Source organism: Vipera ursinii (assembly GCF_947247035.1).
Source record: "Vipera ursinii genome assembly, chromosome: 2".
Lineage (NCBI taxonomy): Eukaryota > Metazoa > Chordata > Lepidosauria > Squamata > Viperidae > Vipera > Vipera ursinii.
The window spans coordinates 67,666,144-67,682,675 of record NC_139513.1 but is presented as its reverse complement, the minus strand read 5'-3'; the positions used below and the strand labels follow the sequence as shown (position 1 = coordinate 67,682,675).

The window sequence follows — 16,532 nt, the reverse complement described above, 5'->3', positions numbered from 1 at the left end:
GAGATGAGGTTTGCGTAGCCCCTGCTAATCCCATGTTCTGATGCTACCCCATGCAGAAAATTTTTTGAAGGTAGTTGACTAGGCATCTTCTACAAAACAATAAAATAATAAATGACGGTTATTTTTAAGAAGGACAAAGCTCAGTAGTAAGGGACCTGAATTGTAGTGATAGCTCTTTAAACCAAAATTAAGAATGGAGAGAATGCTGTTCTTGACAAAGCTTTTTTGTTTTTCTCCCAAGACTTTTTGTCTTGATCTGGCCTTTCATCTGATATTTATAGTTGCCCTCTGAGGACTTTATTCTGATACCAATATACTTGAAGCAGAAGAATGAACAACAACAAAGTTGCTCTTTTTATCTTTATCTTATTCTACCAAAACTAAAACAAAGCAGTAGAATTATATTTATAACATAACTCTACTTCACTGTGGATTTTTAGTAATGGGATAGGAAGCTGCCTAGTGTTGCTGAACACCACTTTCTACCATCCCTACTTTGGATTGCTAGTGCACAGGGATAATGTGTGATGCTATACAGTAACTTGTTGAAAACTACAGATTCCTTACTCCTGGTTTAATATTCCTGTTGAGGTAGGGTATGGACTAAGATTGCTGAGTGACTAGGACAGTCACAGTTCTTTAGCTTAGCTTACTTTGTAGGGAAATTGCAAGGATAAAATGGAAAGATGGGGGCAGCACAACATATCCTCTACCTTAAAGCAGTGAATGAAATAATGTGAGCTACCTTGGTTGCCAGTTTGCTTCTGTGTCCAATCCAAGGTGCTGATTTTGACCTTTGAAGCCCTTCATGGCATGGCACCAGGTTATCTGAGGGATCACCCCTCCTGGATTACAGCTGCTTGTCCCATCAGATCCATCAAGAGAGGTATGCTGCAAGTCCCATCTCTCCAGAAACTATACTGGGCCAGAGGAGATGACCCTTCTTTGTCCTGATGCCCACTATATGGAACAGTCTTCTCTCTCCCCCCTCCCCACTTGAAGTGAGGTCATCTCCAGCCTTCCTTATTTTCTGGACATCCCTCAAGAGCTGGCTTTGTCATTAGGCCTGTTTGGTGGTGAATCTCAGGGGACCGATGAAATCTTGAGGTGGCTCCATTTGTGTGTGTGTGCGTGCATGTGCGTGTGTGTGTGATTTGACTGACATATTTATTGTTATTTTGCTATGTCATCCAAAGTAACATCTTCTGAGATGGGCAGGTATATAAATTTGATAAATAGATAAATATTTATATACATAGAACTTACATCAGATACCCTTTTGTTAAAAATAATGTTCTTTCAAAGAAGATACTCTAGTAATGTGCATCCTGAGGAAAGTGCCAAAAATAAAATTTGAAATGGCATCAAGATTGCCATTTGCTGCAAGAATGTTTAGGCACTATTTTAATTTATGCTTACGTCAAGGTAGTTTAATTTTTCCTCCTTTGTTTAATTTCCCAACTTGTGTTGCTTTATTTATTGAGTCAGTTGTTGTTCCTGTTGGTACTTTGGGATTGTAGAAGCTTTAAAAAAAAGATTAGAGATTGTTCTACTCTTTAAAGTTATACTGAGATATTGCTAGTGCTTTAAGCCAATTCTGAGGTACTGCTGTGCCATTAGCATTAGTGAGGCATTCTGCTTACACTGCTGCTGTTTTGTTTTGACAGGAGCTCCTGGCATTGCTTAAGTGTGTGGAGGCTGAAATTGCAAATTATGAGGCCTGTTTAAAGGAGGAAGTAGAGAAAAGAAAGAAATTCAAGGTAGCTAATAGAGAATATTGTGTTATTTTTATAGCCATCCCTTTTATAGACTCTTGGTAGCTTAATACAAATACAAATACCTAATGATAAAAGCTGTTAATATTTGATAAGATAATTCTCTCCTATTTAGTTCTTGATGGCTACATAGACAAATTCATGTAGTTTTCATAGAAGCAGTTAGCTTTTCCAGGATGTGTTTTGACTCCCAGCCCAGTTCTGGTCGTCTCCTATTCAGGTTCCAGCCAGATCTGAGCCTGAGATCTGAGGCTTTTTCAGCATCAATCAAATTGTTGATTGAAGATATGTCTTGGTCGATTGACATATCTAATGTTCTAATATGAAAACAAATTAGAAGTCTTAGTCCAGCAAAGTCTGAATTACTGTGTTTTCTTATTAGCCTTCCTAAATATGGATCACAACATTTAAGCTTCTTACTTGAGGCTGGAAATCCCATTGTCTTTCAATTATTACAGACGGGTCAACATTTTGAGAACATGAAAACATGGTCTCTTTGGTTTAGTTTATTATCGAGACTCAGTTTTGGAATGCTGTAGACTTTTTTAATGGTCTTGAATCTTGTTCACTAGCCAAAAGGTAAGTGGTGGATTTTTCCCCCCTCTTATTTGTTTCAATACTGCTGTTGAACAGATACTTTGTTTTCCCTTTTCTAACTTTTTTAGATCGATGATCAGAGAAGAACTCACAATTATGATGAATTTATATGTACTTTTATCTCCATGTTGGCACAAGAAGGTGAGAGGAATTTTATTTTTGATAAAAAAACACATTTAATTTTAATGTTAACTGACATAAAATAATTTGATAGTGAAAAGAAAAATATATTGTTCAAATATTGATGAATAATATAGAATGAACAATATATGTAATATGATATAGAAAAAAAGAAAAATGCCTGCAGTTTGATTGAAAGAGCTTTTTTCTTTGCACTGTGTTAGAAAAGGATAAATTCAGATGTTGATAAACAGCACAAACCAGCAACCTTTTGCTCCAAATAGAGGTAGATTTATTTTTCTAGTACAAACAGCTACATGAAGAGTATTTATAATCTGTCTTTCCCATGTATCAGTGTTCATAAATCTTGACATCTTGCTAAATTCCAAATAATAAATAGTGATAGCAGTAACATACAGTGTAGAAAGTTTGAACTATCAAACTAAAGCACAGCATTAATTAGACAGGCCCAGGTTAAAGGAGTTTATGATTTGGATTCTAAATCGTTATCTCCTGCTTTAGTTTTTATAGTCATTTATAAAAATGAGTGAATAGAAAATTTTGGAAGTGGCAATATACCGTGGGACAAAAAAGTATTTAGTCAGCCACCAATTGTGCAAGTTCTCCCACTTAAAAAGATGAGAGAGGCCTGTAATTTTCATCATAGGTTTACCTCAACTATGAGAGACAGGTCTCTCTCATCTTTTTAAGTGGGAGAACTTGCACAATTGGTGGCTGACTAAATACTTTTTTGTCCCACTGGAGCATAATAGTATTAAATACACTTTAAGAGGCATTCAGAGATCTGTCAGTTCAGTTTTAACAATAATGATAAAATAATATTTTCCCCCATAAAATATTCCATTAACTATTCTTAAATGAGGATTATCAGTAGAGCACGTTTTCTGTGAATAATCCAAATAAAACTATCTTACAAGTTAACACTTTTTAAAAATAGCTTAAAAGTGAGACTTTGATTAGTGTATATTTTGATTGGTAAATACAATTTTTTCCATCTGCTTCCATTAAAATGTAAATCCAAATATGTATGTTTAGGATTCTGGCTATATTATATTGTGATTTCTTATTGATCTGGAATCTTTTATATCTATAAATGTGATGAATCTTAAACTTGCAAGCCTTCTTCACCGGTATAACATTTCTCAGATATTTGTTGCTAACTAATAGGAAAAGTCCATAAGAAAGAATCTTTTGGCACTTCAAAATTGATATTTATTAAAACATAACCATTAGAGAATTTGAGCTGGGAAAGGTTTATTCCACAAAAGTTTAATGCCACAATAAATCTGGTTAAGGAGCTGTATGATCCCTTTTTCTGTTTCCATAACAGGAATGCAATCCTCTGCAGAACTTCTATATTTTAAAATATTGAAAGGGAAGAAAGATTTAATTCTGTTTGACTTACCTTACACACTGTCTTCTTGCAGGAATGTTGCCTAGCCTTGTTGAACAAAACATCTCTGTTCGTAGACGGCAAGGGGTCAGCATTGGGCGTCTCCACAAGCAGCGAAAGCCTGACCGACGAAAACGTTCCAGGCCTTATAAAGCTAAACGTCAATAGTCTTTTGGACAGGACTCAATATCCTCTGCCTCTTCAGTAACATGGTGCATATTTCATGTACTTCTTCACCAACCAGAGAGTGCTCAGGACAGAGCTTTGCACTGAAATTGTCTGCACATGATCAGTATTAGTGTGACTAAGTCTACCTGTATTCAACTGGATTTTAGACATTGCTCCAGTGGTTTTCCATTTGGGCATTCAAAGATAAATTTTCCCTCCAGAGGGGATGTGAGAAGCATAAAGAATAGGACCATTTGAGTGACTGACACTGCACTTGAATATGTTACTTAGCAACCTAAACCAATATGCAGTGCATCTTGTAGTAGTAAATGGTGGTCTTCAGAGGTGTTACATGAACATTGCTTAAAAAGAAATAAGTAAAATCTTCGCAGTTTTGCAGAAGTGCATTTCAGTTAAGTTGATGCATTGTTTAGTTCAGAGAGAGTCAGAATTATATATCCTGATTTTTGCTTTATTTCCCAGGGGAACAAATATCTGCATTACGTCTTTAAGTTTATCAAGTTCATCACTATAATTTTCAGGTAGTTATACTTCAGGCTCCCTTGCAAGTGGTCTTCAAGTCCTGCAAATTTTTCTTTTGATATTTTTCCCCCCAACTGGTGCTGAAGTAGAGAGGAAAATTTTCTTTATGAGTTTTGTATGTCCAGAGTAAGATCTTTTCGTGTAAAGGTATTTTTGTAACGGCATGTAGTCTGGAAGCTATTTTCTTTTCTTTTGTATGTATGGAAGCTATGCACACACCATAATTCAAACTGTGAAATTAACTTATTTTTAGATTTTCTTTGGCAGTTGCTTCCTTTTACTCAAATTCTGCTGAGTAAAACCATTTTTAGGAAATTAAACTACGTGTGGAGAGACAAAGTGGCTGGGTGATACAAATTGCTAAATGAAAATACTGAAAGATACAGACCCCAAATCCTTTTTTGTAGTGAACTGTTAGGACCAACATTTTGAGAGAGATCGGGATAAAGTGCTTCAATGGGATATGAATCATTGTTTGGCTTTGTTCATGCTTACATTTCAGGGGAAAATGGAAAGATTCTATAGGAAAATAATTCCTGTACATAATGTAATCTTACAGTCAAGCAGTGGAATAGTGAGATTTGTAGTTGTCTATAGTGTAAGGACAAGGGAAATGTAGAGCAGAAATGGCTGGAGGCCCTATGTTGGGATGGCAAGACAACAAAGGATGTTTCTCTGTATTGTAGGAATGTAGTCATGTTTGCTTGGAGCCCTTCCAGCTTACTTCAAAGCTTGCAGGGATGGTGAACCTCTGCAGATTGTAAGTCCTCTGACAAGATAGGGCACACAGTAATAATTTTGCATTACTGAATGAATGATATTCCTTTCCTATTGATTATGGCTCAGGTTAGAGCAGACATGTCAAACTTGCGACGTCACGTGACCTCGTGCAATGTATCGGGATGATTTTGCCATTGCCGGCAATGGGGTGGGCGCGGCTTCCAGATGATGCATCTGGCCCACGCGTTGGCTGTTTGACACCCCTGGGTTAAGAGCATCTGGCTTATTACTCTGCAAGGGTATAGATGATATTTGGCCAGCAGGATCTGGTTGTCATCTGCTTTTGTCTTCCAGAGTTGCCTCAGCATCTTTATATCTACATCATGATAATCCTGTCAATCTGCACCTCTCATTCCAGTCCATTTACAATCTCTAATTGCAGTGTAATCAGTTATCTATCTACCCAGTCCTAAGACAAGTGTTGCCAGCTTCTCCTTATTTACATGGCTTTATCTTTGTCCTGTAAGAACAGTCCTTTGTCAATATAGCAGATTTATAAATGTTTTTAAGCTTTTGGCAGAATGATAGCAAATTTGCATTAAATTATGCTAGCTATTGGCCAGAGGAATCTTGCAAATTGTTTTTGGAAGAAGAGTTTAATGCTTCCTCTGCAACTTTTATTCCATGAATATGTACAGTTGAGTCTCTTAGTATAGATATTAAAACCATCATGAGATTCAAAAGATCAAAGGGAAAAGGGAATAGTTCCTGAGAAGATGGTGAATTATATTTGCTTTCTTTGCAAATATGTACAGTGCCTGACTGTAGAATTACTATTTTTTATTTGTTGACAGAATCAATTGTCTTTTGAATTGTCAAGTACTGTAAATATCAGTTCTGTTAAAAATAAAATGTGTATCTAGCCTTCTGGAGATGGCGATAATGGAATCCGTACACCAGAAAAGATGTACCAATAGCTCTGTTGTGAATTGGAATTGGGGTAACATTTCTGAATAATAAATAACTCGGCATGGCTATTCTATACACCTGAGAAAATATTACACTATGCCAATGCAATATGTCAACCCTATGTTCTTAACTGCAGTACCTAATTTTGTAATATTTGGGATCTGCTATGGAGACTGCCAGGAACATACTAAATTAGTGCTGTAAAATCATCTCTGAGATCAATGGTGGCTTAAATATAACACAAACATAAATTTTATTATTATACACCTTAATTGTGTATAATATGTACTTATTCTTTTCCTTGTAGTTGATTGCAATTTATAGGCTACATTAAAAAAAGAAAATGGGTTATATTAAAAAAGCACCATGCAGTCATTTGTGAAATTAAAAAAAAAGATTTTAATGTAAATTTAAATTAAATGAACACACACACGCTATGTATATTTATTTAAGTCCTTGTAGTTATTTCTCTCATTTTAGCCAGTTTTGTGCTTCCTTCAGATCAGGCTTCAAGATATTAATCCAGTCTTACAATTCTTGTAAACAACTTCCAAATTATTCTACTTTATTGGACTCCTCTTTTATTGTTAGTGCCTAGAAGTCCAAGGCACAGATCAAGGCAACTCCCCGTTTAATCCAGTGCCTCTGAGATTTACTGGTAGGTATTTCTACAGCAATCACATAGTTAGTTGAATGACCTGTTGTTGATAGTGTCCCTGGTAAAGAGAAAATCAAAGTTAATGCTACATTGTGACACAGGGAGGGCTTCTTTTGCTACTATAGGCTGATGCCTTTGATGTTAAAATGAGATTTAACAATTCCACATCCTATGTTTCAAAAGGTTTTTTTTTCTTGTTGCTGTTTGGAGGTCTGTATTCGAAGACAGAATCTTTCACTCATAGCCAGTTTCAAAGACTCTTCCCACTTGTTTCTGCTTTGAACCTAGTTGAGACTCATCTCCTTTCATTACCCTGTAATTACCTTGAAAAAATACCATTTTTCTTCTGGTGGTTCCTGCAAAAAGATGAATTGTGGACCCATTCCAAAATAAAAGCTTTTAACCACATCAAGACTTATCACAGCCAGCACAAAAAAGCCAGCTGGTAGCACACTGGCCTCCGTGCCAATGTAGTGTGGCCTGGTAAGCAAAAACCAACAAGTGTATCCATTGGACCTGGTTAAATGCATCCAGAAGAGGATTTTTCTTCCCGGGATTTTTAGATAGTAAAATGCATCATATAGGATCTCTGGTCCAAATGAACTTATCAAATGGATGTCATCTCCTATCCTGTCCCTCAAAGCACATCAATCTTACCCCACATCAAGGTAGGGAAGACAATTCTGAATAGGAAGACCTAACTATATTTAGGTACCACTTTCTCATATGCCTACTGGCCACCAGGGGGCCTTACACCATGTACAGCAGAGGTCACCAACCTTTTGGGCACCAGGGACTGGTGCCACGGAGAAATATTTTTTCACGGACCAGAGGGTGTGGTTTTGAATACTGCCAGCTTGCTGGCATGCTATGGACTGGTGCCAGTCTACGGACCGGGGGTTGGAAACCCCTGTACAGTACAAAGGAATAAAATGCACCTAATAATTCAATCTGTGGATTTGGGCTAAAATAGGAAAAGGCTTTATAAGGGATGTGGTGGCTCAGTGGGTTAGGACGCTGAGCTTGTCGATCAGAAGGTCGGCAGTTTGGCGGGTCGAATCCCGAGTGCCGCGTAACAGAGTGAGCGCCTGTTACTCGTCCCAGCTTCTGCCAACCTAGCAGTTCGAAAGCATGTAAAAATGCAAGTAGAAAAATAGGGACCACTACGGTGGGAAGGTAACAGCGTTCCGTGCGCCTTTGGCGTCTAGTCATGCCGGCCACATGACCATGGAGATGTCCTCGGACAAGCGCTGGCTCTTCGGCTATGAAACGGAGATGAGCACCAGCCCCTAGAGTCGGAAACGACTAGCACGCATGTGCGGGGGAACCTTTACCTTTACTTTTTAGGAAAAGGCTTTACTGTTTTCTGCCCTTAATGGTCAATTGCACTGATGATTGAACATATAAGAATATGGAAAAGGTTGGTTCTATGAATACAAAAGCAATACAGAGAACACATGCATTAATAAACCTTAATTTAGATGACTTTATTTTCTAAAGTAGCTTTGGATTTAGATTCTAAAGCTGTACCATATTCTCAGTATTTTCAAATCTGTTTTAAGATTTGCTGTTTAAGAAAAAAGAGAAAGCTAGGAAAATACCCCTCTTACTGGTACAACGTTTATATGAAAGTAAAGACTAATAGTGTACAAAATATCCAGTATATTGATATCACAATAGATACTGTTCTTTAGAAATTACAAATGACTTAGTTGCTAGGAGTTGTTTCCACAAGGTGACCATAGCTCTAGAATAAACTTGGTTTAAGCCAAAGTTTAAATATGCACTACATTTTCATCATACTACTTCACTTCTGGAGCAACATTTCTGCAGAGCTCAATAAAAGACTTAACAAATACTATACTATAAATACTTTTATAAGTAATTCTTGCTTTCCCCATTTCCGTACAACATTAAGGGCAAACCTTTTGGACTAGACATGCTAAAAAAAATGCCTAACTTGATGGATGCTAGCCTTTGAAAGTGTATAGCTCATTGCCTTGGTTACTCGGTTCAAAGAATAAAATCCAATTGTGAAATCTCTTCGAAGTATACATTGGCTGGAAATCACACCACGATAATGTCTATGGAGATCATGCTTGTCCCAAAGGTGCTTTTTCACAAGTCACAGTTACCTCCTGAAAAAGCACCTTTGGGACATTCTACCTAATCTTCAAGTGTGTATAAATGCATAAAAGAAGCATTACAGTGAAATCCATATACCACCTGAAGGAAAAGCTCCAAATCTCTCCACTAGGGGACAATATCACAATATCTCCTCTTGATAGAAAAGACAGTCTTGTCTTTTTACAGTTCAGTACATCAAGAGAACTTTGAATATGCAATATGCAGCTTCCTCAACAAATGCAATTGAGCTCTGGGAAATAGCCTGTGCCATGCACAATTGCTAAATTATGGATGTTTTATGTGCTTTTGAATCTGTTGGTTCCTGACAACTGCCTGGACTAGTCCCTGCAGTTTTTTGACAAGATTTCAGAAGTGACTTCCCATGGCTTTCATTCCAGCACTAAGAGATTGACTAGCTCAAGATCTTCCAGCTGGTTTTATGCCTAAAATAGGACTAGAACTCAAGGTCTCCTGATTTCTAGTCTGTTGCCTTAATCACCATAGCAAACTGGCTCTCACTGAATTGCTTCGAGGCCCCAAAATGTGACGTATTTGTATCTGCCAAAAAAACTATACATTGTTTTGATTTACTTATTTAGAGAGTCTGAGAGTAGAGGCTCTAAATATGGTCTAATTTTCTAGATCCAAAGGACTCCTTTATAGATTTCTTCCTTTTCCTATTAATATTAAAGTTTGAGGAAGGCCAGAGCAAAATTAATTACTGTAATTCTCATTTCATACTGGCCATGCCATCCACATTTCTCCAACATCCCTTTGATTCTATTTCCTTTGCAATTATTAGATTAGGATCAATCCACTGCCCAATTTGGAATGGCTGCAGTACTACCAGTATATATTGGCATATCTGTAATGGACATAGCAAAAGAATTTCTTCCAGCAACAATTTATAAAGCTACATGGAAAGTTTCAGATACCGGTGCCACAGGAAGCAGGTTCATATGCCAGTTGATTATAAGCGCAGTTTTAAAAACACCAAATATCTTTTAGTCCTATCTTTGATTCTTCCCAAACCAGGCAAGTATTCCATCAGATTATATTCTACCTTGAAGGTTTTTCTAAATGGGCAATAAGTAGCAAAGAAATTCAAAATCTGAAATTAATGATTTATTTATATGGATTCTGTTTCTGCATGTTTTTGGCATTTAGGGTTTTAAAACTATTTATTGTTAGTTTCCTAGAGCCACCAGAAGCAGGTGCATGCAAGTGTAGTTCATAAATAAATAAATGTTTCTAAATGGCCACCCAGTTTGAACTTTAGCAACCATACTCAGGAGGCTCTATTTCTAAAATCCAGTATGAGCAAAGTATCTGAACTATCTGGCAGCAAATACTTTTGTATTTTTCAAAATAACTCAGTTATTTTAACAATATAGATCCTCTTCCAAAAAGTAGCACAATTTTTTATAGATTTCAGGAATGCATTCTATATTTAATCTACCCTAATCCTTCATACATTATTGTGGCATAAATGAGTTATAGTCTGAACGCTAAATATTACGCAATATATATTACAGACTATCAGGATGAGTTCATACAACACATTAAATCCTAAACGTGGACTAAGAGAAACAAATACTAGGTTTACATAACTTGCTGTGCCTCAAGAAGCCATATTATGACAATATGTTGATCTGGTTCATAGAACCTGCTGAACCAAGCCCAGTCAAACATCTTTTGTGAAACAAGCCTAGAACTCCTGGTCTCCTTTAGCACAACCTTATTAAGTACCACCTTAGCCAAAGGACTCAAAGCCTGCCCGCCATAAGACAGCCAAAAGCTGCCCCAGGCCCTCTTGGATCACTGCATTCTCTGAAATAATAACCAGGTCCATGGCAAGGTTTATAAATATTTCATCACTAATAAACTAGAAAGTCTAAGCTCTCACATTTACGATTATGTTTCTATAAAAGAGGCCAATGCAAGGCAAGCTGCTTCATTAGGGTCAATTAGTCATTTCCGTCCTATGGGAGCCCTAGGTTATATACATCCAATGTTTGGATGCCTTCAAACACCAAGTAATGAACAGAACACAGAAAATTTAACATGAAGGTTCCTTCCAGAATGGTGCAAAGAAAGCATTGAAGGCTGTACTCTCTCAGGCTAACAATTCAAACCCACCATTTGGGAATGAGTAAAGTATTCATCCTTCTTTGTTCCATGGCTTCCTTGAAAAGTCTCTTCAAAACTTGGCTATGAAGAAAAACTGAAAGGAGTATGAGGAGAGCTAACATAGTACTGACCTTTTAGTCACCCGTTTCCCTACATTCTTGGGCAGCAGAACTTAATTTGTATTTAATTGTCTCCACATCAAACCGTAAGGAATCTTCTTGGTATGTGACTAATATCTAGCATGTTTTTCTTAGAAACATTGAGTATTTTACAAAAATAAATCAACTCAGGATAAATATAGATCACCAAGCAACTGCAAAGTTGTGTGTGTAAGAAAGGGAGAGAGAGCGAGAGGGTAACTGTTGAGATATGTTAATTTGCCAAGTTAGAGGCAGCTATTTTTAATATCATAACGCGCTAAGTGCTTCATTTGCAACAGAAATGCTTGCTTGATAGATCAACTCAAATGCTGAGCCAGACAGTCACTGATAACCCTGTGCTATCTTTTCGAGAGACAGACTTACTCCTCGCTTGTTTGGGCTTTTATTCCTGTTAAAGAGAGGAAGAGGATAATTATTGCACATTGGCCTATTCTCTATCCTAACCCAGATTTTCATATGGGTAAGTTTCTGTCTCTCATACACTAATTAGAAATACAGTGTATAAAAATATGGCTGATGAAGCTGTGGAATGTGCGAGGCTTAAGACTCTCATTTTGCCCCTGAATTGCCTTTCACTCAGACCAAAAAAAGAGTCTTTCCCCCCACCGCCTTCTTGGGCACACCAGCAGACTGCTTGTCTTGCCCCTCTTAAGTAAAGAAAGTTCTTACCTGCCCGAGTGAGTGTCTTGTAAATGGGACAGATATACATCCCTGTGGTTGGAGGCTTGCGGTTGGGGATAGGAACTAACCAAATGACAGCCATCTCTGTGTATAGTTCCTTAGGCTTGGATTCCATTAGCTCAAAGAATGTAGGCTCCCATCGAGCCCCTTCTAGAAATAGGCCATGGATGTAACATCCCACATCAGGACGCTCAGTTAGTTCACTCACAGATTCCCTCATTACCTTAATTGGGAAGGTAAAAAAGCACTTGTAATTTATACTTTTAACACCTGAATTTTGAGTGATAAGTGAATAGGTTCTTTGTCTAGTTTTTGACAGCTTCACTGACCTTGAAGTCAAAAGAGATGGTGTCTATAGATACCACACACTTTCTAGCAAAGTTCTGTAAGGTTCCTGTTAAAAAAGCTTGTGGGAAGAAGAAGCCACTTATCCAGAAAACTGGTGGTATCCCTTTAGCAATCCATTTATGTAAGAAATCAATGCGAAGGAGGAGGTCGTTTACCCAGGAGGCCAAGGGCTTCAGAGATGGATATGCCTACGGCAAGACAAATGCAAAGCAATTTTCTTTCCAATAAATTGACCTTTATGCAAGTATGTTTCTCTCTAAATAGTTGAACATTTGTGGTTATGAGACAAGCAATCCTAATAAAAAAATAAATGTTGAAGTGACTTTTATCAAGATTGTTCTGCTCTGGTTTGGGCATGATATATAGTTTGATTTTGTGCTCGTTTAGAAATATCCGATCAGCCACCACAGCTGGAAACTAGAAAGAGTATTTTTATAGGATGACTTCATGAATACAGAAATTGCTCTACCTATGAAAACACTGCTTAGTATTTACCTTGCTCTTCCACATCTCTGGGACAGCGTTGATGTACAGGCTGTTGGACATCAACTCCAGCTGGGAAGACATTACTACTAAGCCTTTAAGAGCTTTGAGCAGATCTTTTAGACTTTGTGCAATTACTTGCAGCAAACGATTGTATCTGTTCAAAAGCAAGATAATTTCAAAGAAAATTAATCTATTATTGTTACCTCCCAATGTAGTTCATTGAAATTTTATGCATTTTCACACTCTTTAAGATTCTCTGAACTTTTGTGTGACTCAGAGCTACATGTAGGTCTTTATATATCAGCAGGACACACAATAAGCTCTGATAGCATTCAGTTGCAAAGATATGCAACTGTCCAGAGACGCCAAAGGGTAAAAAACAAGTTTCAATCTACAAGTTCAGTCTCAGTTAACTACTGTACTGTGGTGTTTCATAAGAGTTATACATTATGGGAAATTATACAGTCGGGTCTCAGATCATATCGTGTTGGTTATGGTTAGAGAAAATATTCCCTCCATACAATGGGTCAATTCATAAAAATAGTTTGATTTTGGAAATGGTTCCAATTTATATGGCAATTTTTACTATCACCATTCTTCTACTGTCTCAGATAACTGCTCTGTGAATGGTTTGTATAGGCAATGTGAAGGGAAAGCTCAAGTTCCATGGCCTGGGGAACCAGAGGGGATCATCAGGCATGGCAATAGCAGTTTGGCTACTTTTCCATGTACCTGGACATTCAAAAGGTGCAACCTTGCTTTTATCATTCTGATGGAAGCAGAGAAAGTCTCCAGACATCAGTCAGAAATGGTGTGAAGAGGTGATTCTTATCTCATTAAGTGCCTACAGATCTATTGTGCCTATTTTCCTGTCTCTGACATTTACACCTTATTTCCAGGTTCTGATGAGGGAGATTCAAGCTAGAAATAAGAAGGAATTTCCTGACAATAAGAACAGTTAATCAATGGAACAGCTTGCTGCCTGGAATTGTGGGTGCTCCAACACTGGAGGTCTTCAAGAAAAGATTGGACAATCATTTATCTGGGATGGTATAAGGACTGTTGCCTTTGACAGAGGGTTGGACTAGAAGACTTTGAGGTCCCTTCCAGCCCTATGCTTCTCTGATTCTTCTAGTAGTTTTAATTGACAATTTTATCAAGATACAGAAATGAATTGCATGGACTCTACCTGATCACCTCCTGTGTCAGAACAGTGTTCATAGATTCCTCATACAACACAGGATATTTCAACAACACTTCATGCAAGTCAATGGGCTGAGGTACCTTCTGCAATATGTCATTTGAGGTCTCCTCTACAATCTAGACAACAGACAAAATTGTGGCAGAAAATGTCAGAGGAATCTCAGTGTTGGATGACAGGAAGAGTTTTCCTCAAAAGGAAGTGAGTTTAGATTACACTCAGAATTACAACTGGGCATCAGGGTCATATAATCTATCCCTCTCTGCTTCCTCCTTCAATAGCAGTGACTTGATTTATAGAGTTTGAACCTAGAATTTTTATAGGTTCCTAAAGCATGGGATCCTATGACCACCACTTTGTGATGAAAACTAAACAGTCCAGGGACTGCATGTTTCAAAGAAACAGTAAATATTGAACACTGAAAAATTATGCAAGTCATGTTAAATAATTTCACTGTATAATTCTTCTTCAGACATGTCCAACAGCTGTGTCTGTCATATGCCTCAGCTATCCATCACTGGAAACATTTTAAATGCTGGTTTTTGATACTACCATGCATGTATTGCCCACGTCCTTGTCAGCCCTCTCTTCCCAGCCATAAGAGTGGCAAGAAACAAATTTACAAACCTCCTCCCGGCTTTGTCCTCTTGCAGCTGAAATCTTTGGCTGAAGCTGGATGATTGCAGTAAGCAGTGCGTAGGTCTCGTTCTGAGCAAAGGTGATGTTGGCATTGTCATGCATTCCAAAGATTTCAGGCATGTCATTAAGGGGAAGGCTCTTGATGTACTGGATGTATCCCTTGGGAAGGGAGGAACAAATCAAAATGAAGGACGATGAATAATTTTTAAGAGACAAGGCAGAAATGAAATAAGCCGTAAGTGGGATAGCGTGTGTTTCAGTAACAGCTAATGAACCATGATATGCACCTGAATGTGACATGAAGACACATGGTTAGGAACAAGGTATTGAACTATCATGGTGGCCATACTTGCAAATTCAAACAAGATATGAAAAAGATGATAAAACAACGGGATTTTATAAAGAACAGACAGTATTTGACCAGATACTGTTAAAAACAGATGAAAAATTAAGAAACTCTATAAAAATTTGTTAAAACTTAAAGATGGAAGAGGAACAAGTAAAAGAAGCAATGATAACATGGGCAAAGAACTTTGGACATAATATAGAATTAGAAAACTGGCAAAGATTATGGGAAAGAAATGCTAAATTAACGAAAGCGGTAGCTTACAAAGAAAATTTATACAAAATGTTTTACTGATGGCATCTAACACTGGTGAGATTAGCAAAAATGTTCAAAAATACATCAAATAAGTGTTGGAAATTTAAACAAAAACCAGGTACTTGTTATCATATCTGGTGGACATGCCCTAAAAACTTTGCTCCAATTCAGCTGGACTCCTCGGATTTTTACAAATATCCATGCAGATTCCACATGGAAGTGGATTCCATGTTATTTATTTATTAAACAAATATGTTGCCCATCTTGCCTAGATTTCCAAGTGGTTTGACTGTGCTTGTTTTTGTTTACTTCCAATCACCTTTAGTTCTGGGTTTTCTCAGTAGTTTTCTGTTCAAGTATTATTAAGATCTGACCCTGTTTAGTCATTTGGGGTTAGACAAGGTCAGTTTGACTACTTTTTTCGTTTAACTTACATTGAGGTCATAAGAGGTATTAATTTGCTTGTAGATACCAGATTCAGAATAAGAAAACTCTGGATTTAGAACACTTGGATTATAGAAATCTTCCAGAATGTTCATAACGCAGCGTCTGTCCCAATCATCGGTCACTCTGCCTCCATAATTAATTTCGCCAGCAGTGTACTTCAAAACCTGCAAAGCACCAGAGCACAGAAAGCATTAACTCTACTTATAACCAAAATTTTGAAACGAAAAAACCCCCATCAGCTAACAATAAAATTCAACATACAGCAAATCAGCAGACCCTTCCTCTAGATATGTCTTACTGGATGGGTCTCCATATTTTGGAAAAAATAATAATACAAAGTTAAAGCATCAGAATGCACAGAGGTGCAGGTCAACTTATTCTGCTGAACATTTCACATACCTATAGCCTCTTCCAAAAAGGAAAACATGCCTGCCAGATTCCCACAACATTGAATTCCAGTTGAAAACCCAGAAGTCTTTTGCACAGTCTGGTCAATTTGCTCAAATCACAACCAAATTGTGATTCAAATCAAATCAAACACTACTGTACCTCCATCATGTTATTGTTCTGTACCAGCCTACTACCGGCCCTGCAGATAAGGCAGGGACAACCCCTTTTACAAGAAGGCAAGAGGCTCGAACTAAGCCTGCCAAATTTATGAACACAAAAGCAAGTAGAGCAAAAGAAGACACGAACCATGAAACAGGAACTATTCAAACGGTTGCCTTCAGCAAACCAGCCCTCCCA

At 37.5% G+C, this 16,532-nt stretch overlaps 2 protein-coding genes across 3 annotated transcripts in view; one reads left to right on the top strand and one right to left on the bottom strand.

The window, feature by feature from the left end:
* Positions 1–15,594, top strand: part of BAP1 (BRCA1 associated deubiquitinase 1) — a 35,480-nt gene extending 19,886 nt beyond the window's left edge. Inside the window, exons 15-18 of one of the 2 annotated variants that reach the window (XM_083353410.1) lie at positions 1,668–1,760; positions 2,441–2,513; positions 3,941–4,118; positions 13,797–15,594. In XM_083353410.1, coding sequence (XP_083209536.1) covers positions 1,668–1,760; positions 2,441–2,513; positions 3,941–4,074 — 300 coding nt within the window. In that variant the 3' untranslated portion in view covers positions 4,075–4,118; positions 13,797–15,594. Of the gene's footprint in view, positions 1–1,667; positions 1,761–2,440; positions 2,514–3,940; positions 6,266–13,796 lie in introns of those variants that run through there. The other variant, XM_083353409.1, reaches the window with a different exon arrangement.
* Positions 6,770–16,532, bottom strand: part of DNAH1 (dynein axonemal heavy chain 1) — a gene marked incomplete at its 5' end in the record, with an annotated part of 178,122 nt that continues 168,359 nt past the window's right edge. The window contains 7 exons of the mRNA XM_083353407.1: positions 6,770–7,022; positions 12,052–12,286; positions 12,393–12,599; positions 12,907–13,051; positions 14,087–14,217; positions 14,726–14,896; positions 15,773–15,949. Of these exons, the coding sequence (XP_083209533.1) occupies positions 6,901–7,022; positions 12,052–12,286; positions 12,393–12,599; positions 12,907–13,051; positions 14,087–14,217; positions 14,726–14,896; positions 15,773–15,949 (1,188 nt within the window). The 3' untranslated portion in view covers positions 6,770–6,900. The remainder of the gene's footprint in view (positions 7,023–12,051; positions 12,287–12,392; positions 12,600–12,906; positions 13,052–14,086; positions 14,218–14,725; positions 14,897–15,772; positions 15,950–16,532) is intronic.